At 37.5% G+C, this 26,679-nt stretch overlaps 1 protein-coding gene across 2 annotated transcripts in view; it reads left to right on the top strand.

Annotated features, from left to right (window-relative positions):
* CACNA1S (calcium voltage-gated channel subunit alpha1 S) overlaps window positions 1-26,679 on the top strand; it is a 572,869-nt gene that overhangs the window by 181,412 nt on the left and 364,778 nt on the right. For both annotated transcript variants that reach the window (XM_053706913.1, XM_053706914.1), the window contains exons 9-17: window positions 6,678-6,826; window positions 6,952-7,033; window positions 7,505-7,665; window positions 8,280-8,505; window positions 8,688-8,895; window positions 21,441-21,561; window positions 21,929-22,043; window positions 23,382-23,472; window positions 23,580-23,649. In XM_053706913.1, coding sequence (XP_053562888.1) covers window positions 6,678-6,826; window positions 6,952-7,033; window positions 7,505-7,665; window positions 8,280-8,505; window positions 8,688-8,895; window positions 21,441-21,561; window positions 21,929-22,043; window positions 23,382-23,472; window positions 23,580-23,649 — 1,223 coding nt within the window. The remainder of the gene's footprint in view (window positions 1-6,677; window positions 6,827-6,951; window positions 7,034-7,504; window positions 7,666-8,279; window positions 8,506-8,687; window positions 8,896-21,440; window positions 21,562-21,928; window positions 22,044-23,381; window positions 23,473-23,579; window positions 23,650-26,679) is intronic.

The raw sequence follows: 26,679 nt of genomic DNA, 5'->3' as shown, positions 1-26,679 counted from the left end.
TGTGTATATACCTATACCTATATATCTATTTATATAACTATGTTGGTATAGATATCTATTTTACATTAACATTATGAGATATATATATATATATATATATATATATATATATATATATATATATATATATATATATATATATATATAAATATTTTATAATCAAAATGATATAATTATATAATCAAAAAACTCAAACACACCCACAAATAAGCAAAAACACAGGTGTTTTAGCCTCTGTTTCAACACCAAGATCTGCAGCTCATGCATGCATCGGTATCAATATGCACTTGGAAAATGCTATAAATACTTTTTTACCATAATTTGCTGAACCTGAATGTATAGATTTTAATTATTTTACCAAAGCATTTTAAAAAATAATAATTTTTACCTTGTGCCCTTTGCATGGGATTTAGCTCTGCCAATTAGGTGATTTTTAACTCTCATACCTTAAAATCCACCCTGCTGGCTTTTTATCGCTAACCCTGCTACATGATTGTCTAATTGTAGTTTCTGTCATTTAACAGTTTTGTAGCAGGATTATCCTTGAAAAAGCCAGCAGGGTGCATTTCAAGGTCTGGGTGGTAGAAATTACTAAATGGGCAGAGCTAAATTACAAGCAAAGGGAGCAATATATATATATATATAATTTAGCTCTGCAAATTTAGTAAGTTTTAACTCTCAGACCTTAAAATGCACTGTGCTGGCATTTTCAAGGCTAGCCCTACTACATATATGTCTTAGATAAAGAAGTGACAATGATAGAAAAAAATCACAGTGCTTCTATAGGAGGCGCTAACAGACGTGGGATATATATAAATAAAATTATATAGTTAAAATAACAATAAATAGGCTGATGTAATGGTAATAAAAAATGAGGCAGAAGATGCACAAATATGACATATATGATTAAAACAATATAACCATAAAATAAGGAATAGTTGGAATTGTATATAAAAACCAGCCAAACAAAGCTGGAGGGAAAGTCCAAAGGGAATCTTCAACTTCCCAACACTGGATAGGCAGCTCTCTGTGGTCACCCAAGGTGATGGTGTACTTCTGTAAAGATGAGATAAGAACAAACACAGAGGCGCCACATGTGTAGGTCAAACAAACCAAGAGAATCCAATAAGCAACAGATTAAGGGTACTCACAAACAGGGCGGCACTCTCTTGTGCCGGCAGAGGCAGGCTGGTATTTACAGCAAACCAGCTGGCTGTGTGGCAGGTCTGTACCGGATGTAGTCAGCGCTGTGGTTTGTTGGTTGTATTGCCTCTATACGGTGTTCCCAGAGTGTTGATTCTCCTCAGCTGGAGTTGTACTGGAGCAAAGAAGGGACGGAGGGGGGCTCAGCTGCCCTAAGGTTACTGATATGGAGATTACCACAACAACACCAGACTAATGTAAAAGTAAAAACATAAGTATTTTATTATACACAATAAAAATACCATAGGTATTACAATTTACAGCTGGGTGTGTGACATAAAATATCTCCCAACAAAGAGTGCAATAGCAACGCGTTTCTCGGGCGGACCCCGTTTCCTCAGGCTTGTGTGCTCTAGGTGTGTGTATATGCCCTTTAAATAGGGATCAGTAACCTCATGTATCCATGTCCCTCCCCTTCCTTCTAGTAAGTGTTCCAATCAAATCCTTCCTTTCAAAAACGCCCAGTTGTTGGTGTAATTTAAGCAATAAATAAATAAATAAATATTTATATTGAATATGCGAATGTTAGCTTTTGTATTAATATTGTAATAATTGAAATGAGTATGTAAATGGGTAGTGATGCGATCCTTAGTAATTGTTGCCGATCGTCACTAAACAGGGAGAAGCGCAAGTGTAAGCTAGTTTGTTTGTGTGTTTGCTTGCAAACCAATGAAGTCCTTTCATTTACGGGGCTTGTCTTGTAAGCCAATGATATTACTAAAAAAATGGGCTCTGTCTTTAGCTCCTAGCAACCAAAGAATACATCATGGTGATTGTTCCTGGTTGCGGAGTAATGCCGGGTAGGTCACATGATCACACTAGCCCTTATCTTCAATTGGGTAGAAGTCGCTAACTTCTAAGTGACGTATAGTCACATGGCCATTGATGGATAGCGTATGGTAACGTGGCCAATTGAACCCGTATGTGGTTTTGTATGTGTCGATCAGGAGCCGCCCCCAACTTAAAATAACCAATTAAAGGCGAACAATATTCCAGGACTATGTGTCAACAATGTGTGAAAGTTATGTGTCAGAACGCCTCTGTATATTGCTAAGCGGTTATATGGAGAGTAGATAATTGTATCCATAGAAATAGCTACCTGTGTGAAAACCTAAACGTAGTGCAATCAGTGCTGTAAAGATAAATGTGTATATATATACACACATACACATTAATTGCCATTGCAGTGAGTAGTGTAATGAATATAACAAATATATGTGAGATAGCTTGTATGCCCATAATAATCTAAATCTTATCTCTGGTTATATAATATACTGACACCTTTATTATGATGTCCTACTAAAAATCATAATTGAATCATAATTGAATCATAATTGAAGTGCCTAATGTGATAAAAATAAATAAGAATATGATAAAGTGTGCCCAACAGGACTAAGTGTAAAGTGGAATAAAGTCCTATCTGACATATAATGTGATATAGTGATATTAGTAAAAATAGTGAGATATATACTAAAAGTGTATACTAGCCTGTATATACATGCTTGAAGTGTATACTAACCTGTGCAGTGTAAAGGATCGTGTGTTATATGTAAATGAATATTTGAGTATGGGACTGTATGGAGATATACAGTAGGATATATAGTTGTCACTAAATTATAATAATCGGATACATAATTATTATAATGGAATAATCATAAAAATAATACAGTGAATTAAAGACTAAATGTGGAATATGTTGAATATATGCATATAAGAGCAATACCAGCAAGTGGGCTGCGAAAGTCCAGATAAGTAAGATTAATAAGATATACAATACAAAAACCAGAAAGCATTCGTCAGTTTATGGAGCAAGCATTAGATGAATATATAAAAAAGCATTAGGTGTCCCCCATCTGATACATCTGTATATGGGAGAAAGAACGTGTTTTATACAAAAGCTGCAGAGTCTATAACCTCATTTAAACCTGCAGGAAAAAGACTATTAAATTTGAAGATCCAGAAGGTTTCCCTCTGTCTCAGTTTTGAAAACCTATTATATAGACTGCTGGGGGGGATCCCTTCTAATGGTGTGATTTTGAAAGAGCATTTACCAGATACATATTTGTTACATATATGCCTAGAGACACTATGTTTGGTTGATTTTGATTTGATGTTTCTTAAATGTTCACTCCATCGGGTTCTGACCTTCCTACAGGTTCGGCCTATGTACTGAATCCCACATTTGCAGGACAGGACATAGATTACATAACTTGAATCACAAGATAATCTACTTTTAATTGGGAACATTTCCCCTGTATTGTTAGATGTTAAGGTGTTACATCCATGTGTTTTATGGTTAGAATTATATTGTGTCACAAAAAGAGGTTGTTTATTTGTGAAATTCTCATTCTCTCTATTATTGGAGGATGTAGTTGATAGTAATTGGTCTCTGTTGAGATCCTTGGCTCTCTCATGTCCTCTAGTGATTAGTTCGGGAGGGTATCCCTTTTCTAAAAATCTACGTTTGAGAATAAGCGATTGCTGGTTGTATTGCTCTATAGTGCTGCAGTTCCTATGCAGTCTGCAGAACTGACTGTATGGGATATTGATTTTCCATTTTGTTAAATGGTTACTGGAGAAATGTAAGAAATTATTGCAATCTACTTTTTTAAAAAAAAGTAGATGTGGATATTTTGTCTTGTTGATCCCAAGTGAGGGTAACATCTAGGAACTCTATATTATTCTCTTGAATATTGTGGGTAAACCCTATGCCCATGTCGTTATCATTTAGATGTGACACAAAGCTGAGGGCTTCTGACTTCGAGCCATCAAAAATAAAAATGAGGTCATCTATATACCGGCCATAGAACACCAGATTGCCCCTCCATTGCGAGTTATAAATATAGATGTCTTCAAAATAACCCATAAATAGGTTTGCAAAACTGGGGGCAAATCTGGTGCCCATGGCCGTTCCCCTGATTTGTAGAAAAAAAGTATCAAGAAACTGAAAATAATTATGCTTTAAAATGAAATTAATAAGTGAGATTATATAATCTCTTTGGATTATGGGCATGTACAGGTCTCTATCCAGATATATCTTGGCGGTGAACGCCCCCAGATCGTGTGATATATTGGAATAAAGTGATCCAACATCACAAGATAACCATAGGTACTTCTTGTTTTTTTCTAACTTGACATTAGAAAGTAACCTTAGGGCAGCTGAGCCCCCCTCCCTTCTTTGCTCTAGTACAACTCCAGCTGAGGAGAATCAACACTCTGGGAACACCGGATAGAGGCAATACAACCAACAAACCACAGCGCTGACTACATCCGGTACAGACCTGCCACACAGCCAGCTGGTTTGCTGTAAATACCAGCCTGCCTCTGCCGGCACAAGAGAGTGCCGCCCTGTTTGTGAGTACCCTTAATCTGTTGCTTATTGGATTCTCTTGGTTTTTTTGACCTACACATGTGGTACATATATGTCTTTAATTGTAGTTTCTGTCAATTAAAGCCAATAAAAGAAAGTTATGTAGCAGGGTTAGCATTGAAAAGACTGCAGTGTGCATTCCAAGGTCTAATAGAAATTACTGAATTTGCAGAGCTCAATTACATGCAAATATATTTTCATTTTTTATTTTGCTCCCTTTGCATGTAATTTAGCTCAGAAATTAGATAACTTCTTACTCTCAGACCTTGCAATGCACTCAATGGCTTTTTCAAGGACAATCCTGCTACATATCTGTCTTTAAAATTAAAGCAAATTTTAGACAGCTATATAGCTGGCTTTGCCTCAAAAAGACAACAGGGTGAATGTCAAGGTCAGACAGTTAAAATTACTGGATTTGAAAAGCTAAATTACATTAAAAGGGAGATAAATAAAAACAGAATTTTTTTTTAGCTTTTAAATCTGAGTTAAAATAGTTTGCTAAAGTTGGTCAAACCTCACACATTATCAGAACAACTTTAATTTACATGTTTTCAACTTCTATATATCCATTTATTTTAGAGTGGCAGCTTTTATACTTCCTTGGGCTAATATACATGCTGAATTCTTCAACCCCCCTCTCACCCCCCTCCCCGCAACCCCCCTTATTCTTACTATGACAGGTGAAGCAGTGCCTCACCTGCCTCACTGATGATATTGTATTATTGTATGAATAAGGATTGCACCTGGGCAAGATAATGAGTAAAATGGATTGAGTGCTAGGACAGAGGCACATATACTGTATATATGTGCATATATGTATATATAGATAGATATTTGTAGAGGGCCAGCACTCACAGTTTAAAGACATCTACCCAGGGTGCTTTCAAGAAATAGGTATAGGCAGAAGAAGACGGATGCACTCGCCAGGATTTTCAAAATTCTTACCTTTTATTTTTTGTAAAGTTTCAGGGTATATATATATATATAAACAATATAGCTCAGGCCGGGACAGGCAAGAAGGCACAAGAAGGTAAATTTCCTGTTGGGCTATTAAAAGACGACTAAATACAATTGCACAATTAACAAGTGCATAATAAAAAGACAATGCAGTACACTTACTCTGAATTTCACAAAAGCAGTAGATTTTTTTCTGGCAAATGTATTTTTTCTCCCATTTGCCAGCCCCCTGTGTATCATGTAACAGATATCAGCCAATCACAGACTAGTATACGTATACCCTGTGAGCACATGTTCAGTAGGTGGCTCAAAAAGTGTGTATATAAAAAGAATGTGCAAAATTTGATATTGGAATTATTCTTAAAATTGTGTGTTCTTTTTGAATAATGACTGAGACCAAAAATAGGCCCAGGCATTTAAAGGTGGAACAGCCCTCTTCAGCTGACGGAGGTCTAACTGAAGAGGGCTCTTCCACCTTTAAATGCCCGGGTCTATTTTTGGTCTCAGTCCTGATATAGCCCTTTGCAGTCAATTACCTTGTCAAATACCATATACCTTTTAACCCCGATAACGTTTTGCTTTAATACTTAAATGATTTTGTTTTTATCAGATCGTTTTTATATGAATGTAACTATATTTATGTTGTCTTTAGTGCACCTTTTTTAACGCACTACCCTTAACGCAACGGTTGCAGTTGTGCTAACCCGATGACTGTAGAATGTTTCTCGCTATCGCATTTATGTTCATCTTTTAATACGAGCGCTATTTCCGTTGACACAAAAAGCAGATATTGCTTGCCACTTGTAATATAGCCCATAATTAGGTAATCTCACACTTGTATTATTTATTAGGCCACAGTGACAGATTAAACTGACATAAGCATTGGTATATTTAATATACAATGCAAAATATAACACATTTTTTTCAATGAATGCTCTTAATTTACACAAACCATACCAAAACTGCCTTTTATTTACTCAGTTTTACTCCATTATATTGTTGCTTGTTGTTGCATTAGAAAAGAATATGGTTTCTGTTCCACTCACGTTCTTCTGCCTATGCAGGGCTCTCTTTCAGTGCGTGGGTATTGAGGTAGAATACTTTATGTACTATAATTCTTATTTGGGTATCCACACATTCCCTGCAGGGAGTTTACAAAGGAACGAGAGAAGGCTAAGTCACGTGGTGCTTTTCAAAAGCTGAGGGAACAGCAGGCAATGGATGAGGATTTGCGTGGGTACTTGGACTGGATAACACATGCAGAGGTCATGGATCCAGACATGGAGCTAGGAGAGGGTAAGATCTGTAAATTTGACATTGATCAAACATGTTATGGAGTGTGAATCTATGATCAGTTTTTCTCTATTTTGTATTCCACATCTTACAGCCCTGTCTTGTGTCAATTTCTCTCTCCTATTTAGGTTTCTTACAGTTAGAAGAGGGAGGCTCAGAAACAGACAGTCTGTATGAGATGGAAGGAATCAACAAGTGCATCAGCTTTTTGTGAGTGAGCAGATAATGTCTCCTGCTTTGCACACAACTTAGATGCTTTTTATTTATATCACATCTTCTTCTAGACCACCACTTTTTTGTTATTCACATTACTATGTTTAAAGCTATATAATGATTTTCCTCATCCCAATGTTTTCCCAGACCATAGTGATATGAGTATTGTCTTTCGCATGCTCTTTAAATGAAAACATGTATGGACATTACTGCTGTTGTTTACCAATGTCAGTGTCTTAAGTCACACATTGTATACAGTGAACAGGTGTCTTTTTCTCACATATAAACTGATTATCCATGGTATGTACACCCCACCCCATAGGTTTAGTGCAGATGACAGCCATACCAGACTGCCTTCATCCATACGGTTATCCATTACATGTGCCCCCTATAAGTTTAGTGCAGATGACAGTCATACTAGACTGGCCTCATGGATACAGTGAACTGCTAACACTTATTTCTTTCTAGCCGCCAGTGGCGTCACTGGCACCGCCTTCTGCGTAGGAAGTGTCGCACTCTTGTGAAATCTAACTTGTTTTACTGGCTTGTTATCATTGTGATCCTATTTAATACCATTACCATAGCAACAGAACACCACAATCAATCCCAATGGTTAACAAGAGCTCAAGGTAAGTAATGAAAAGCTAATTTAAAAATCACTTTACATTTCAAAACTTAATCTCTTTAAAATGTTAGCTCATTCTTCTGCCATTTTACAAATGACACTTTAACCAAATTTTCTACAATAATGAGGAAATGTGATATAGCATGGAACCTTTATGGCAATTAAAATAAAGTAATTTAACATACTAATGAATGAGCTGTATTTATTAAGTATTTTCTTTCTTTTCAAAAATTAAGCACTTAATTAGGATTTAGGGCTTGGAAATATTTTTTAACATGTTTGACTAAGTAAAAAATGTAATTTTATGTGACCAAAAAAATTCAGTTATTTTGCACAGTAAGTGACACAACTGGATCTACTGATAGAAAAAATAAATATTAAGGTCACAGGAAATAGGAGAGATCTGTCACTGGGGAGAGATAGAGTAATTGTTTGGGAAAATGAAACCCATACATAAATCATTAAAACCACAGCCATTATATAAACCTGTTGTTATGCAAGATGATAGGCATGCGTAGGATTCATGCAATCAAAAATTAGTGTAGCGTAAAACAAGAACCACCAAGTGGTTGTTATAGATTTTCAAATTGTGTTTTATAAACTTTTTTACCTTTCTAGATATAGCAAATCAAGTACTGTTGGCTCTTTTCACAATGGAGATGATCCTGAAGATATATGCTTTGGGGTTCCAAGCATATTTCATGTCACTCTTTAATCGATTTGATTGCTTCGTGGTATGTACTGGACTTCTGGAAGTCCTGTTGGTGGCAAGCAACATCATGTCCCCACTTGGAATATCAGTACTCCGGTGTATAAGGTTGCTACGAATTTTCAAGATCACACGGTGAGATGACACTGAAGGGGTTATGAAGAATCAGAAATTATTTGGCTGTATGCCAATCTGTATCTCCCCATACATAGCAGTATTGAGAAAATGAAACTAAGGTGTTTTTCCCAGCACAGAATGGATGATGACACACATCCACTATATGATATTAAGTTCAGTTTTGTTATCTTTTGCCCTAGGTACTGGACATCCCTTAATAACCTTGTGGCTTCTCTCCTAAACTCAGTCCGATCAATTGCATCTCTTCTTCTTCTGCTTTTCCTCTTCATGATCATTTTTTCCCTGCTGGGAATGCAAATGTTTGGCGGCAAGTTTGATTTTGAGGACACAGAGATTCGGAGGAGCACTTTTGATAACTTCCCTCAATCGCTGATCACTGTATTCCAGGTTGCACGCCAATAAAGGCAGTTTTGTTTTCACTGTCAATTAAAAAGTTAGGGTGGATAAAAAGTTCTTGGGTAGTTATATGGAGCAGTGTCAGAAGTTCTACAAAGGAATGGAAAGGAAAGATAGATAATGTTTATATGAATGTGTGTAGAACATGAGTGTCTAACATTTAACTTTAGGGTTAGAGAAAACCAAGATAAAAAATAAAAAAAACCCCACAAAAGAGCATATTTGATTAGTAGTTCAAGTAGTCTTCTCAGAAAGGGACATATCTAGTCTTTCTCCAGTCCATAAAGATAAATGTTAGAAACCATTGTAGAAAAAAGAAAGTCCCTTGAAAGAGAAGATAAAAGTAATAAAAATCTGTATTGAAAATCCATTAACATATTGAGAAAAACAATGTCATAACACTGATAACTAGTTTGGTTGCATGACTATAGTCATAGGCAGGGATAGGCACAGACAAAGGCTGTGGCGAACATTTTCCAAAGTACAGACCTTAGTGAAGGACACCAAGGTAAATTTGAAATTAAAAACATTATTTTATAATACTTGGTGTTATTATACTGATGCAGATACCACCGATCCTATAACCAGCTCTCCTCTGGCTATACCCATGTGCCAGTTTAACTACTGTGTCTTTGTATAGAGCTGGGTGTTATTATACTGATGCAGATACCACCGATCCTATAACCAGCTCTCCTCTGGCTATACCCATGTGCCAGTGTCACTACTGTGTCATTGTATAGAGCTGGGTGTTCTTATACAGATGATGATGCACATCCAGTATTTCACTCAGGCTTTATTTATTCCATAACTTATCACCCAATATCGCTAGCAGTCTCTTGACAAGCCACTAACTTTATTCACACTACATATTTTTTTTATTCCTAATATTTAATAAGAAAGAAAAGATTTACTAAGGTTGTGGTGGACACTGCAAGGGCTAGTCACGGACACCAGTGTCCATGTACGGACACCTTGCCTATCCCTGGTCATAGGCAGTCTAATCCATTGCAGTCTACATCAGTTTAAAAACACTCAATCCCTCAATAATTGGTTAAAAAGAAAATACTTGTATTAACACTTCTTGCAACCTCTCAATTTGCGAGAAAAAAACTGCAAGTTCTGTAGGGGGAAATTGTTTACAGAATACGTCAGACATGGCAGAGAATGCCCCTGTTCAGCTCAATAGCAGAGGCGTGTAAACTGATTCTAGAAGTAAAACTAAAGACTTTAAATTTTGTATTTTAAATACTTTCACAGCAATTTCCTGCAGAACAACCTTGTTGTGCTTTTTAATGCGATTAAACAATACAATTTTACGGCATATTTTATTAAAATATTTAGGACCAGATTACAAGTGGCACATTATTTAGCGCTTTCACTGAAGCGATAACACTGGCAGAAGTAAAGACTTTGCGAATGCGGATCTTATAACAAGATGAAAGTAAAACCTTTATGTGCAAGTGAATCCCAACGTGCGCTATTATTAAGACTTAAGATATTGCAATTGCGCTGTCTTATTCTCCCCATAGACTTCAATGGAGAGTGCAGTAGAAGAAAAACTAACATTTAATGCTTGTGCGCTAATATTTCACATTCCAATGTATGTATGTCTATGCATGTGTATATATATATATATATATATATATATATATATATATATATATATATATATATATATATATATATATATATATATATATATATATATACTAAATAGTGGAAGTGACAGCACTACTAATTATATCAAATGAAAAACGGAAGTGCACTTGAAATTATATCAAATAGCTATATACATAAATGTAGGTGCACGAGAAGTATTGCCAAACTACCACAATAAATAAATAAAAAAATATCAGCTCTCTTAGAAGGGGACACTGAACCCAAATTTTTTCTTTCATGAGTTAGATAGAGCATGCAATTTTAAGCAGCTTTCTTATTTACTCCTATTATCAAATTTTCTTCCTTCTCTTGGTATCTTTATTTGAAATGCAAGAATGTAAGTTTAGATGCCGGCCCATTTTTGGTGAATAACCTGGGTTATTCTTGCTGATTGGTGGATAAATTCATCCACCAATAAAAAAGTGCTGTCCAGAGTGCTGAAACAAAAAAGAAGCTTAGATGACTTCTTTTTTCAAATAAAGATAGCAAGTGAACGAAGAAAAATTGATAATAGGAGTAAGTAAATAAGGAGTATATGTAGGAAGTCCTTATCTAAATAGCGGTCACATAAAACTGTCCCACACATTAAAATAAACAATCCTTTATCACCCATACACCCTAATGGAAAGGTCTGTATCACCCTTTATGTATTCATCTGTATCGCCTTTTGTGATCTATGTACGTCTATGCAAGAATTACTGTGTTATGACACTGTTAGACTCACAGTAGATATTAGCATATTCCTTAGATATTTGCCGTCATATGTACATCTCTATGTAGAGGGTCGAAATTAACAGGTGCAGTGTAACAACAGGTAATATTTACTCACGATCACCTTAGTACCTCTTTCATCAGTATACCTTGATCAATTGTCTCACAGGCAAGTATCTATACAGGTTTCAGTGTATACAGACCATATAGGGGAAGGTGACGGTATCGTGCAGCAAACAGTCCAGTAGCCAAACTCCGGGACCTCGTGACTTTGTGACGCATCAAGGACACACTCCGACACGCGCTTCGGGACTCCCAAGGTCATGGAGTTCCGCTACTGAACTGTTTGCTGCACGATACCGTCACCATCCCCTATATGTTCTATATATGCTGAAACCTGTATAGATACTTGCCTGTGATACAATTGGTTGAGGTATACTAGTGAAAGAGGTACCAAGGTGATCGTGAGTAAATATTACCTGATAGTTGTTACAAAGTCTCGCTGCACCTGTTGATTTTGACCCTCTACATAGAGATGTACATATAATGGCAAATATCTAAGGAATATGTTAATGTCTACCTGTTAGTCTAACAGTCTCATAACACAGTAATTCTTGAATAGACGTACACAGATGAATACGTAAAAGGCGATACAGATAAATGCATAAAGGGCATTTCAGAGCTTTCTATTAGGGTGCATGGGTGATAAAGGATCGTTTTTATAGTGTGGAATAGTTTTATGTGACTGCTACTTAGATAAGAACTTCTTACATATACTTTTGTGACTGACTGATAACAAAGGACATTTCCCTGCACAATAAAGGGATATATACCTGGGGAAATCGGACATTTAGATACATGGGACAAGTTTAAACCATATACTACTCTTTGAGGCATTCCTATGTAATCCTTATGGACGTTGTTTTGATCCTCAATAGTGTGGTTTATTAGCTTCCACTTTTTTCGTGACACTGACAGCACCATTTTTTCCCTAGGGACGCCTAGGGTTTATATATATTATATATAAGTTGCACCCAGGTGGTAAATTGCCATAGAACAGGCTAACAATGTTATTGAGCCAGTTGTTCATTCCTGTGAGTGCACTTCTCTCTGTATGTATTTAGTCTCCCTATGGGAAAAAGGGGCAACCAGACGTGGACTCCTTGCTCAGTGTGCTTAGAGGAATATAGCTACACTTCACTGACGAGGCCCAATGAAGGCTGAAACGATCGTCTGGGGTTGCTGTGTTCCTTGTTCAGAGAGGAATTGCCTGGTATTTCGGCGCTGGACTGACCGTAATAGGCGGGATCAGACTGATATACTACAGGAAAGTTCTACTCTGTGAAAAGCATTACTGGGCTAAAAAGTTGCACCCAGGTGGTAAATCGCCATAGAACAGGCTAACAATGTTATGGAGCCAGTTGTTCGTTCCTGTGAGTGCACTTCTCTCTGTATGTATTTAGTCTCCCTATGGGAAAAAGGGGCAACCAGACGTGGACTCCTTGCTCAGTGTGCTTAGAGGAATATAGCTACACCTCACTGACGAGGCCCAATGAAGGCCGAAACGATCGTCTGGGTTTGCTGTGTTCCTTGTTCAGAGAGGAATTGCCTGGTATTTCGGCACTGGACTGACCGAAATAGGCGGGATCAGACTGATATACTACAGGAAAGTTCTACTCTGTGAAAAGCATTACTGGGCTAAAAAGTTGCACCCAGGTGGTAAATCGCCATAGAACAGGCTAACAATGTTAGTGAGCCAGTTGTTCGTTCCTGTGAGTGCACTTCTCTCTGTATATATATATATATATATATATATATATATATATATATATATATATATATATATATATATATATATATATATATATATATATATATATATCCCTTTCTCTTTTTTTCTGGTGAGCATGGTCTGTGTGAATGAAGAGTATATTGGTCATGTTGTATTATTTCATTTTTGAACAGTATGATAAATAAATACACGTTATATTAATTAACAGTGCTGAGAATGTATTTATATATATATATATATATATATTTATTTATATTTAATATTTACATAACACCCCTTACGATAACTTATTCTTCATTTCTTCATGTGCGCTAACTGGACACTTTTAGACCGATTTGAGCGCATAGAGAAAAATAATGATCCTAAACAGTAAGTAAAAACAAAGCTTTATTATGGCTTCATTAAAAACATTAACATAGGCATCTGGTATGAAACACTGTCGTACGCGTTTCGGACGAGTCGGCCGTAATCATAGACATAGATCCCTCTCTATGAGGGCGTGCTTATATAGGGCATATCTCCACCCATTAAAGATAATTAGACAATTAACCGTTCAACTGCCAGCCTGTAAAGATGGAAATAGAGAAATTTTATGTCTCTTGTAAATATTCTAAATTAGTTAAGTCTAAACGAGGACATCATCTAGGGTATGGGTACACATGGGTACATATACATAGACCTTTAACATATCTAGTTATTAAGTTGTAAACAGAAGGATAAACCATATTCTATTGAAAACATTAAAGGGCATACGCTATATGTATAGATAGTGTAAATAACCACATGTATTATCTATAAAAGGTGTATACTAAGCAAGCAGCCTTCTATCAACAGAGATAAGACATATGTTGCAATAAAAAGCATACATTTTAGATTAAAAGGGCATACAGTGAATGGAGACCTAAAAACAAATATATTTCAAGGCTATCCCTATATCTGACTATATTAAAATAGCAAGAGAACAAAGAAAAAATGATAATAGGAGTAAATTAGAAAGTTGCTTAAAACTACATGCTCTATCTGAATCACGAAAGAAAAAAATTTGGGTTCAGTGTCCCTTTAATATTCATATAAAATAGTCTTTATCAGATAACTGTTTATTTTTATGTATTTATGTTGTGGTTGGTGCAAATTTTATTTTATCCCTAACCCATTACACGAGATCTTCAGTCGCACTAACCTGACATGAGTTAAATTTGATTGAGCTTGAGTGACCTTGTTTACTTTTAACTTGTAATACACGCAATATTTCAATATTGGACATGCTAATGTTCGCGCACCACTTGTAATCTAGCCCTTCATGCATTATTTATTTTGTTAAATGATGGTCCACAGTCCTCAATAACATATGGGATATATATTCCCACCACTGGCAGGAGGTCAATAACCCATACAAGAGCTTAAAATCCCTCCCATCTGTCTCTTAGTTTTGTTCTTGGCCTAGTAGTAGAAGGTTGAGAATAGAAGGTGTTCAAGCTACTTGCTTATGGATTTAAATTTGGGAACTCAAACCAATGTGAGACCCATAATACCTGGGAATTATCATTCACAAAGAAGACAGAAGAGAAACTTCACAGCAGCTGAATGATACAGGGACATTGGAATAACCTGTTATGATGCAGTATTTCCCTAAGGGACTTCAGTCATAACTACCCTCAGGCATCTTGGGGACTCATCCTTAGTCTCCCCCAGAAGAAAACAGGTATTTCCTACTGCAATCCTATGTGGTACCCATACCTGCACTAGATGGGCTCTCTACTGGATACTGCTACAGCTGCCTTGACAAGGATTTGACATGCCTGGTAAGCCAGTGGAGGGGTGCACCTTAAGTTAAGTGACTTAACACAGCACAGACCCAGTCAAGAGGCTATTTGTAGGTACTCTGACACAGGTACAACATAGCCAGGGAACTTAACCGCTATAATCATGACACACTTTTTTCTTTTATTCAGGTCCCTACCTGCCCTGTTCTTATCAGGGACATAGCCAGGTAATACTGATACCCTTCACAACCCTCTGGCAGCTCTTGGGAACCCTTTAAGGAACTTTTTAAGAAATAGGTGCCTGACCCTTTAATAAAACCGCTAACTGCTCAGTGCAGTTAGAGGTTCATTAGAGGACACTATGGTGGGGCAGGGGAGCAATTATTTCTAAGGAAAATACGTTTTAAATGCTTGGTGCAAACTGTGTAAATTAATAAACTATATTTTTCCACTAAGGCCTTCTCTGAGGCACTGGCTTTTCTATGGGTGGTAGCCACGCCCCCTCCGCTTCCAGTGCTTTAATTTTCTCTATGGAGCTGCTTTAGGCAATAAAAATAATTTAGAAGTGTTTGCACAGAGCTTTAACCTTTAATAAATTGCCATTTCTATCAAAGGGGGGTGGTGCCAGGGGGACACAGGTACAACTCAGTCTGCATGCAGGCTTAGATAGTGTAAAAACACTAAGGATTATAAGTGTCTTAGGGGTGAATAGGTATAGTGTAGAGGGATCTCTACTTATTTTCTGTCCTGTATATATAAGGTGTCAGTGTATACTGCTTAATATACATTAAAATGGAACAAAATGACTTTGTCCCTACTCATATCAATCAGATTTTGCATGTAGACCAGCTACAACCATCCACTTCCCGTATGTAAATTTGTCCTGTATTTGTCACTCAGGGGGACACTACTGACTTTCCCCCTGAATTTAAAAATATCATGTACAAAGTGGTGACAGATTGTTTGGCGGCTATCCCCAAAATCTGGGGATTTAACTCTCTCTTTAAGTCTTCTTAAGTAAATGTGCAAAATGCTTCCCCTCAGCTCCAAATACCGGCTCTCCTGCAGAGCTCTGAGGATACAAAATCGTCTAGTATAGATGGGGAAGTATCATCTGATGAATATGACAATGCCTTCAGATTTAAAGTGGATTATATTCGTAATTTATTACATGAGGTTTTAAAAACGCTAGGGATTTCAGAGTAAAATATGCTGAAAACAAAATAAAATGTAAATCAGTTAAATGTTGTTTTTAATGTTGTTTTTAAAGCTCCACCAAAAATCCCACAAGTATTTCAGGAACCGGATTTTTATCTGATTATATTGCCAATGAATGGAAAAAGCCAGGTGTGCCTTTTGCTCCTTCTACCAGATTAAGAAAATGTATCCCATTCCAGAACAGAATTTGGAAGTGTGGGAAACAATTCCTAAGGTGGAACTATTTCTACCCTTGCCAAACTCACGACTATCCCTATGGAGGATAGCATTTTGTTCAGAGATCCCATGGACCGCAAACTGGAGTCTTAAGAAAACTCTTTCTTCAAACCAGTCTTTTACTTAAAGCAGTAGTTTCGCTCATCTGTATGGCTGCTGCAAGGACACACTGGTGTGATTCATTATCCAAAATGGTGACTGAAAAATCCTCTACTGAGGATCTTCAACATAGCATTAAGGTTCTTAAAATAGCTCAAGTTTTTATGTGTGACACGTGATGAACATCATCAAGATTGATGTTAAGAATATGTCTATGGTGGTGCTGGCATGACGAGCCTTATGGTCAAAATCTTGGTCAGCAGACATGAATGATATTAAAGAATAGATTGATGACTCTTTCCTACCAAGGAAATATTCTGTTTGGTTCAGACTTAGGGGCAGATTTATCATGGTGCGGACGGACGGATCTACTGTAGCGATCATGTCCGCCGCACATTGATAAATGCCGACAGTATACGCTGTCTGCATTTATCATTGCACAAGCAGTTCTGGTGAACTGCTTGTGCAATGCTACCCCCTGCTAGCGGTCAATTGGCCGCAAATCTGCAGGGGGTGGCATTGTTTGCAGCCTCAGAGCAGCCGAAGAGCTTGATGAATCGGGCCCAATGACTCTATTATTAAGATGGTTACTGGTGGGAAAGGAGCTTTTCTCCCTCAGGTCAAGAAATTCAAAGGAAAGAACAGATGAGGTAATCAGTTTGGTTTCTTTCCTGCAGGAAATCAAAAGTCTTCCTCTACTCAGAAATCTGAGCCCTCCAAGCCGCCCTGGAAGGTGCAGCCCCCAGGCTAGAATCTGTTCTGGTAGGGGGTAGGCTGAGACATTTTCAGAATGCCTGGTTCACATCATTCTATGATCCCTGGTTCAAAACATTTCCTAGGGCTACAGGATAGGCTTTCGGTCCACACCTCCTTGAGCACTATTCCTTCTGTTTTGTGTTCCCAAAAACCATTCAAAGGCAGTTGCCTTTATGCAATGTGTTCAGGAATTAGAGGAGGGAGTAATTATCCCAGTACCTGTTTTTCAACAGGGTCAAGGGTTTTACTCCAATCTATCCATTATCCAAAAGAAGGAAGGGACTTATAGACCTGTCCTAGATCTGAAAACCCCAAACATGTTTGTAAGGGTTCCCACTTTCAAAATGGACACAATATGCACAATATTATCCTTAAACCGTGTAAATTTATGACTACTATAGACCTCAAGGATGCATAGCTGCACATATCTATCTTCAAGGATTGCTATCAGTTCCTGAGGTTTTCATATATAGACAAACACAATCAGTTTGTCACTCTTCCATTTGGTCTGGCTACAGCTCAACACATCTTCACAATGGTGTTAGGTGCATTATTAGCAATAATCAGAGCTCAGGGCATTTCAATTGTACCGTATCTAGCCAATATAGTAGTAAAAGCACCTTTCGATCACTAATACTCTCAAGTTTCTGTCTTTTTTTTCTCCAAGATCATGGTTGGAAAAATCAATGTTCCCAATATTATATCCTGCTACAAGGGTAACATTTCTATTAGTCATAATATATGCAGTCCTTATGCATATGTTTCTGATGGAACCATGCAGAATAAAGCTTCAGAGGAGGTGCTCTATTTCCATCAGTAGCTCAGTGCATTAAGATCTTATGGTAGCTGCTTCAGACACCGTTCTTTTTAGCCTATCTCCACTTGAGATCCCTTCAATTATCTGTGCTAATTCAGTGGTCAAGGAATTATCTAAACTTGGAACAACAGATTGCTCTGCATATATCAGTCAGACAATATCTATCTTGGTGGACACTAAGTCCTTCTTTGACCCTTGGGGCATCCTTCCTTTGTCCATTATTTGTTCCTTTGTCCAATATGGGCTATTGTGATGATGAACGCTAGTCTTTCAGGCTGGGTGGTGGTCTGGAATTCTCGAGGAGCTCAAGGAGTCTGATTTCCTTTAGAAGCGAGGTTACCAATCAACATTCTGGATCTTCAAGCTATTCTGGCCTACATAAATCATCAAGGGGGAACCTGCAGTCCACTGGCCATGCAGATTCTGTCCTCTGGCAATGCAGAATCAGTGCTCCCTATCAGCAATTCACATACCAGGTGTGATCACCTCAGCCATCAATCTGTTCATCCAGGAGAATGGTCTCTCCATCAGGACATATTCAATCGATTAGTGATCAAATGGGGCCTACCGGACATAGATCTGATGGCCTCTCACTTAAATCACAAACTTCCAAGGTATTGTGCAGGATCAAGAGATCCAAAGGCTCACCTTGGTATGCAGTGGCGTCACTAGGGTTGGTTTCACCCGGTGCGGTAAGTTATGGTGTCACCCCCCTTCCCCCAGAAAGCAGACACACACAAACACAAAAACACAGGCACATACACATAAAAACACTCAGACACACTTAAAAACACACTCAGATGCACACACAAACACTCAGAAACACACTCAGACACACACACAAAAACACGCAGAGAAAAACACTCTGACACACACACACACTAAAACACTCAGACATACACACACACAAAAACACTCAGACACACACAAACACTCAGACACACACACAAAAACACTCCGGCACACACACACACACACACAAAAACACTAAGACACACACACACAAAAACTCAGACACGCACACACATACAAAATATGTAAACTGCACTGCATTAATTATAAAGCTTATGCCTAGAGCTGCTCCATGGCTCAGCAGAGCATCAAATGAAAGATAAACAGAGCACTCTAAAAATAAATCACTAAAGAAAAGGTTTAGGCGCGCAAACTATGAAAATTCTGCTCTCTGACTCTGTTCCAAGTCTGTCAGTGCACAGCATCGGGCCGCGTCCCTACCGCTTCTTATGGCTAATCACCTCTGCACTCTGCCCACCCCCAGAGCCCCGCCTGCCCTCCCCTCCTACCTCTTCAGTGTGCACTTAGTGTACCATAACCGTACCGGTCTGGTGGGCATCATACGTGGCTCCTTCACTTAAGAGACAGTGTCAGACAGTCATGCGGTCAGGTGCCAGGCATCCCCCTCCCGATTTCCTGGTTCCCGTTTAGAGAGACAGCACAGCAGTGAGTGACTCCACTGCTCCACACGTCACTGAGCAGTGAGCACAGATAGGCAGGCAGGTTTAGGCTAGCAGCGCAACTTCGCAAGCCCCACGGCATGCCCACAACATTCATAGTGAAATTGGGTAGGGGAGGAGCAAAGTACAAACAAGCAAAAGCAGCCGGGAAAACTATTTGTGGATATTGCAGCGCTGGCTCAAGGGGCAAAAAAATGAAGTGTCTACAACTTCCCCAGTCCCACTAATGTTCACAAATGCTGGCCCCTCTAATAAAAAAAATCTATGCATCTCTACATTCTATTTCTTTGAATTTCAATAAAATGTAAAAAAAAAATAATAATTCTGGTGGTGTCACTCCCCTGGATGGTGTCACCCGGGTGCGGCCCGCACCCCCCTAGTGACGCCACTGTTGGTATGTCCATGGGAGTTTCATCTAGTACACCTGTTTTCTGTTTTGTTCTTCTTCCAGAGTCATTGCGCGGATCAAACAGGAGTCCATGTCAGTAATATTAATTGCTCCAGCCTGGCACTGCAGGACATGGTATGCTGATTTAGTGTAGATGTCCTCATCTCCTCCATGGATTCTTCCTCTTAGACAAGACCTGTTGTCTCAATATCCTCTTTTTCAGTTTATTCTGTTAAATTTGAGAAATCTCTAAATTTAATGGCGTGGAGGTTGAATGCCTAGTTTTGAGACATAGAGGTTTCTCAGATTCGGTCACTGAAATTTTGATTCAGGCCAGAAAACCTGTGACAGAAAAGTAGCCTTCTAAACTTATTACAGCTCATTCTACAAGAACAGTTGCAACATTGTTGGCTTTTAAAATTTATGCATCTTTGGAGCAGATTTGCAAAGCAGCAATATGGTCTTCTCTGCATTTTCTTTCCAAATTTTATCACTTTGATGTTTTTGCTTCTTTGCAAGCAGCTTTTGGCAGGAAAGTCCTTCAGGCCGCAGGGTCGGCTAAATAGGAACAGCCAGAAAAATTGTCCACCTGTCCGTAACATAGACCATCTGCTTGGGTATTAATCCAATATGTTATGGAGGACTGTGGACCATCATCATTTTACTAAAGTAAACAAAATTTATGCTTACCTGATACATTATTTTCTTTCACAATGATGATGGTCCACAGGCTCCACCCATTTCAATTTTTAGGCTACAGTTCTAATGACTAGCGCTGCGGAATCTGTTGGCACTCTACAATTAACCGATAATAATAATGACATCTTACACACCCTGCTTTGTCTTTCTTACATTTGTTTCCTATTCTCTACTTGGCCATATATTAAACTGAGAGAGATGAGAGGTGGGAGAGATTTTAAGCTCTTATGGGTTCTTGGCGGTAAATATATCCCACATGTTATGGAGGACTGTGGACCATCATCATAACAAAAGAAAAATAATTTATCAGGTAAACCTAGTTTTGTTTCTTACATGCTTTCTAAATTATGGCTTTTTGTGAGCCCTAATGTATTCATCGCCTTCACTTACTGAAAACCAGGGAACACCCCTTTGCAAGACACACTGTTCTTAAGGTTTGAAACTGCCTTCATAGGATGACAGGGGCTTCATAGCACTGGCAAGTTTTCTTAGAACATTTCACAAGCTTTAGATCATCAAGTGCTTAGACAGATAGTAACAGTTTAACTCACTAAAGATGGGTATACAAACAAATGTTTTAACAAGTTTGAATAGATTTATGTAGTCTGAAAATGCAATATTCCTAGTAAGAGATACCTGTTCTTTTTGGAAACCATTAGAATAATTCTGTGGAACACTAGCTGGTCTTATGGACTTTTTAGTGAGCAATTCTATGGGACCAAAGGATTCAATCAAATGGAGTTATAGGAGGAGATATAAGGTTTGTGGATCAAAAGAAAGATGTATAAGAGGTAGTTGTATGAAAGGAATCATTATATGGTATAATAGTAGCAACTATAGGGAATATAGCAGAAGGATTATTTTAAAAAGGAAGTTATAGGGAGTAATACTATGAGTTATAAAGAGGGGAAACTGATAATCTTAAATATTTGTTCTCAATCCACAGATTCTGACTGGAGAAGACTGGAACTCAGTAATGAATAATGGAATTATGGCATATGGGGGTCCTTCCTTCCCCGGGATGTTGGTCTGCATCTACTTTATCATACTTTTTGTCTGTGGAAACTGTATCCTTTTACTTTAATAAAACACACCCTGGTATAAAAACAAACCCTCCAACTCACCTACATGATATTTATTAAAGTAGTCACAGTACATCAGTGATAGGCATTAGTTTAAATCACCATCTGTCATGTAAACTGTCATTTGATATGCTGAATACTTGTCTTAATACATGACACCAACATGTTACTATATAATGTTCTAACAAATGTGTGTTAATGAGTTGTGAATATAATCATCACTGCGTTACTATCACCGGACAAAATCTTTGTATCATTTTCAAATTGTGGATTCTGCACTGTTGTGGTTAAGCTATTGCAAGTATTTGATTCCCACACACCATTCTGTTTCTATGTCCTTAGAATAAGGCAGACATCTTGCTTAATGTATTTCTGGCCATTGCAGTTGATAATCTGGCAGAAGCAGAGAGCCTAACATCTGCACAAAAAGCAAAGGCGGAGGAACGTAAACGCAAGAAGTTAGCTCGGTGAGTTGAAAGTATCTGTTGGGTAATTAACTAAATATTACTATATAGTTATTATGTATAGGATAGGGTTTTCATTTTATTACATTGATTCAATAGTGTTATGAGGTTTAGCTTGTTAGGTTACATTGTGAGAGCAAAACCACAATGTACATGGTAAATATAGTTAAGCTTGATTGTGGCAAACACCACTGCATTAACTGAAACCCCTTAGTCTCCCTTCTCTAAATACTAGATTAATCCTATACCCCCCCCCAAGTATTGCCGACCACTATTAAGCCTAACTTTTACCATCTCTCTTACATACTTCAAAACCGCCCCATAAATTAAACCATAGCTCTAATGTATATTCTTCCACTCCAAATGATGGTACTATTGGGTCACACTCCCACTTATGCATTCTCTAAAATAGTTTAGACATCCCATCATAAGACACCCACTAAAGGTCATACCCCCATGGTAGCCCCAATTTTTAATCTGCTCTCTAAAAGTAATAAAACTGGGAAAAGTTAAAAAATGTGATCATTTAATTAATCCCCAAGTGTTTTCTCCATAATGAATCTAAACCCCAAGTGATCTATTTGTAAATAACCACCAGTATTTACAATTTTTCAATTGAATGTACACCCTATCAACCAATGGATTCCTTTTCAATTTAGCCCCATTCCTCAAATGATTTTCACACGCAATCCAACTCACCAGGTATTTTCCTCCGTAAACTCTCACTCCCAATGAACTGTGCACCAAGACCCATGAAACAACCAGCATTTGTAGGTCACTACCTTAATTCTAGTTCTTTTTTTTCTTCTTCAATCTCTGTTAAAACCATCATCAGCAAAAAAATATTGTTCTTCAATCTTAATATATGCTCTTGAACCTCAGATTCCAGGCTAATGTCCTTCCGCGAATCATTTTATTATGGAATAACTATTTTTCAAAACCAGATTTTTCAAAAGGCCTTTTCCACATAACGTATCTGTGTTTTTATAGCTGAATTTCATTTTATATTATGAAAATATACCTTAACTATGTCAAGATATAACAGTCATTGGGTTGAATTATAATGCTCCATACCTTGTCCGCTTGCTCTGAGGCTGCGGACATCAATCCGCCCGATCCTATACGATCGTGCGGATTGACACCCCCTGCTAGCTGCAGATTGGCTGCAAATCTGCAGGGGGTGGCATTGCACAAGCAGTTCACAAGAACTGCTTGTGCAATGATAAATGTCGACAGCATATGCTGTCGGCATTTATCGATGTGTGGCGGACATTATACGCTACATCATATTATGTCTGCTCGCACTTTCTTAAATCGGCCCCATTGTCTATGTTTTTGCAGTTCACAGCCCGATAAATCAGAGGAAGAAAGACTACTAGCAAAGAAACTAGAACAGAAAGCCAAAGGGGAAGGAATCCCAACAACTGCCAAGGTAAAAAGTAGAAGGAGCAAGAAGACAGAATAGATATTTTTTTTAGATACACTGAGATGATATGTGGTTTAATGCTTGCTCTCTCCTTGTCCCTTCTCTATTCCTAGCTTAAGATAGATGAATTTGAGTCGAATGTCAATGAAATCAAGGATCCATATCCCTCTGCAGACTTCCCAGGTAAAAAATAAACAAAACAAAAATAATTCTATATAATTTTCACTTTTTTACTACTACATCTCACTTTCTACATCTGTTGTGGTAATCTTGGTTTCCTCGTATTAACTGTTGTTTTGGTTGATAGAAGTATAGAAGTATAAGCAACACTCTAGCTAAATCTTCATATATCTATATTGGCTACTCTATATTATTTAGAGTGGCGAGGAAAGTAAATTGTTATAGTTTTATACACTTCTAAGACATAGAGGTAGATTTATCATACCGCAGACTGACATGATTTGCTATAGCTTCTTAACATAAGTTTCCAGAGAGTTGGAAACTTTGGGGGTAGATTGCAGCATCCGCTGCTTGCTAAATCCAACCCATAGTGTCTGTCTGATGATACCCTTTAGGACAGGCAGATTTAGAAAGAGCACCAACCAGTTTCTGTGCTTTATAGGAGTTATTCAGATTATCTTCCTCCAGATGTCTCTTCTTCAGTGACAGATGCCATAGTGGAGTCAGAGTTACTACAACGGTCCTGTGAGTCTGTCATAAAACCAGTTTTGCGGGAACCTGTGTGGAAGTAGCAGATTCAGAGGGCTTGCCAATGGCTGTCCCATTCTTATCCTAAAGAGGCTTTAAAGGACAGTGCATAACCCAGATCAGCTGGTTTTTCATTAAGAATCCTGATAGCACATTTCCTAGTTTTTTAAATGGTCCACAAAGATTTCTTAATGAATGGTTTGTGTATCCTTATACACAGGTATGCTTTCTGGTGGATAAGAACCTTTGTTAAATGGATTCCCGTGAGAATGAATCAAATATAAAGTAAAACTCTAGCACTGGTCTGCAACATTTTGATGTAGGTGGTCATTCGACAGAAAAGATTACATGGGCCAAGTCCCTATGTAAAAACAAATTCTCCTTCTACCTTTTTTTGCAGCAAAAATAAGTGTTTTTGGTTATTTAAAATTCCTGGTTTAATCAATCTTGAAGTTAGAAAGATTGCCTGAAACAGGTACTGAAGCAGTGATTCCAAAGCTTTTCCACACGAGGCTGCAGAAGATGTCTTTAAGTACATGACAGAAGCTGCACTTGTGCATTTTCAATTTGACCAAGTGTAGACAAAAACTAAACCATTTAGTATGGAGTGCAGTTAAAAAAAAGGCATTGCAGAGTTCAGTGAAGGGCCACATAACTTATACAGGGAATGGAGAATTTATACATTTAAACTATGAGGAGAGGTTAGCCAAACTGGACCTGTCATCTCAAAATAATAAAGGCGTTTGAGAGGTGACATGATTACTTTATATAAATATATTAAAGGCCCGTATACAGAATTTGTGGAAGCTCTGTTTATTCCAAGGAATCTGTTTGTTACTGGAGGTCAGAAGATTTAATCTCTAACAACATGGGGAGGGGGGTGAGGGTATGAGAAGGTGCAATGTATATCCTTTATTTAGTTTATGAAGAAGTGTTTATGGTGTCAGGAGATGTAATATACACTGTTATTCTTTATATACAGTAGGTAACACTAAATGTTGGAACAGGAGTAAGCCATACAGGGAGCAGGGCATACGGGGTGGGGGGGGGGGAATACGAGCGCTGGGATTTTGGGCCCCGTAAAATTGTCTTGCCCAGGGTCCCACAAATGCATAGTAACATAATAGATTAGGTTGAAAAAAGACAAATCTTAATTTATTTACAATAAAAGTTCCAGTTGATTTTAAATTGATCCCATTACAAATGTGACTCATTTAACACCAGCAATCGTATCCCTGAATTATGGAAAGGATTTATTTAGGAGGTGAATGCCTCCTAATGAAAGTATACACATATAGCACTCAGGGAGTTTAATGAAATAGTATTGTGATCTTACATCAGATCACTGACATACATCTGCAATTTTGTTGCTGTTGCCAATCTCATATAAGAAGTGGGAAGATGAAAAAAATGGTAATTAAAATATAACTTTTAATAGAGTTGTGTTTAAAATAGGGAAGAAAAACTTAAGGTTAAAAACACTTACACAGAATCAAAGTATTGCTATAATGCATTCTAAATTCTATTTGTTGCAAAAAGGTTGTCAGGGGGGACAAATAAGTGTGTGTGGGTTGACTAGCCCACCTCAAAAAGAGTGTGTGTATCTAACCACAATAATTGATAAATACCTTTGTACCTGGATATTTGGGTAACTTGAAATTACTGAATAACCATGATAATTGATGTAAATATATAAGGATAAAAATCTCACTAAGTTGACATGATTGGTTAGGTGTATAGAGGTAAACCCTCAATGTACACTTAAATATATTAAGATGAATTTAGATATTAAAAACTTAGAATTATAGCTTGAATGCAATGTTACCAGTTGTAGCTGTCAATCTAGTGGTTATTAATTGTAACAATTTTAGTAGGTTACTATAACATTGAAGTGTTGATAGTTGTTCTAATTGTGAATACAATTAATCATTGATTGTGCTATTCGTCACTGATAATGAAGACACAAACATTTGAGCTGGATGCTGTCCAAAATTCTGCATAAACGTTTATAGGTTAACTATTGTCTGTGACACATTTAATGTTATGATCAAACATGATCAATAGGATATAAACAAATGCTTCTTGACGCAAATATGAGCACTTTGGTGAATCTTTATGGTGAGATTCACATTAGTTTATTCTGCTGAATAGCATTAAGCTTTAACACAAATATAAACACTTTAGTGAATCTTAAAAGTGAGATTCACATTTATTTATTTTGCTAAATAGGGTTAAGCAAACGTGTATGATGTTTATTTGTGATAAAACAGGCCCATGTTTGTGTGAACTTTGCAAATATCTTCTCAATTATTCAGCCGTCTTTGCTCATTAGAAAAGATAACGATATATAGTAATGCTCTATGTAACTTAATATCGAAGCCAATGGAGGGATTGACAAAATAACAACTGTCAAATGTATCAAAAGTTGTTTCTGTTTAAGTATTTCCCATTCTTAGTTATCTGCTACATGCATATAACTTTATCCCTGGTACTAATATAGTGTAC

Source organism: Bombina bombina, chromosome 3 (assembly GCF_027579735.1).
Source record: "Bombina bombina isolate aBomBom1 chromosome 3, aBomBom1.pri, whole genome shotgun sequence".
NCBI classification, from domain to species: Eukaryota; Metazoa; Chordata; class Amphibia; order Anura; family Bombinatoridae; genus Bombina; species Bombina bombina.
Note: the sequence above shows the minus strand (reverse complement) of the source record. Positions and strands in the feature narration are given on the sequence as shown.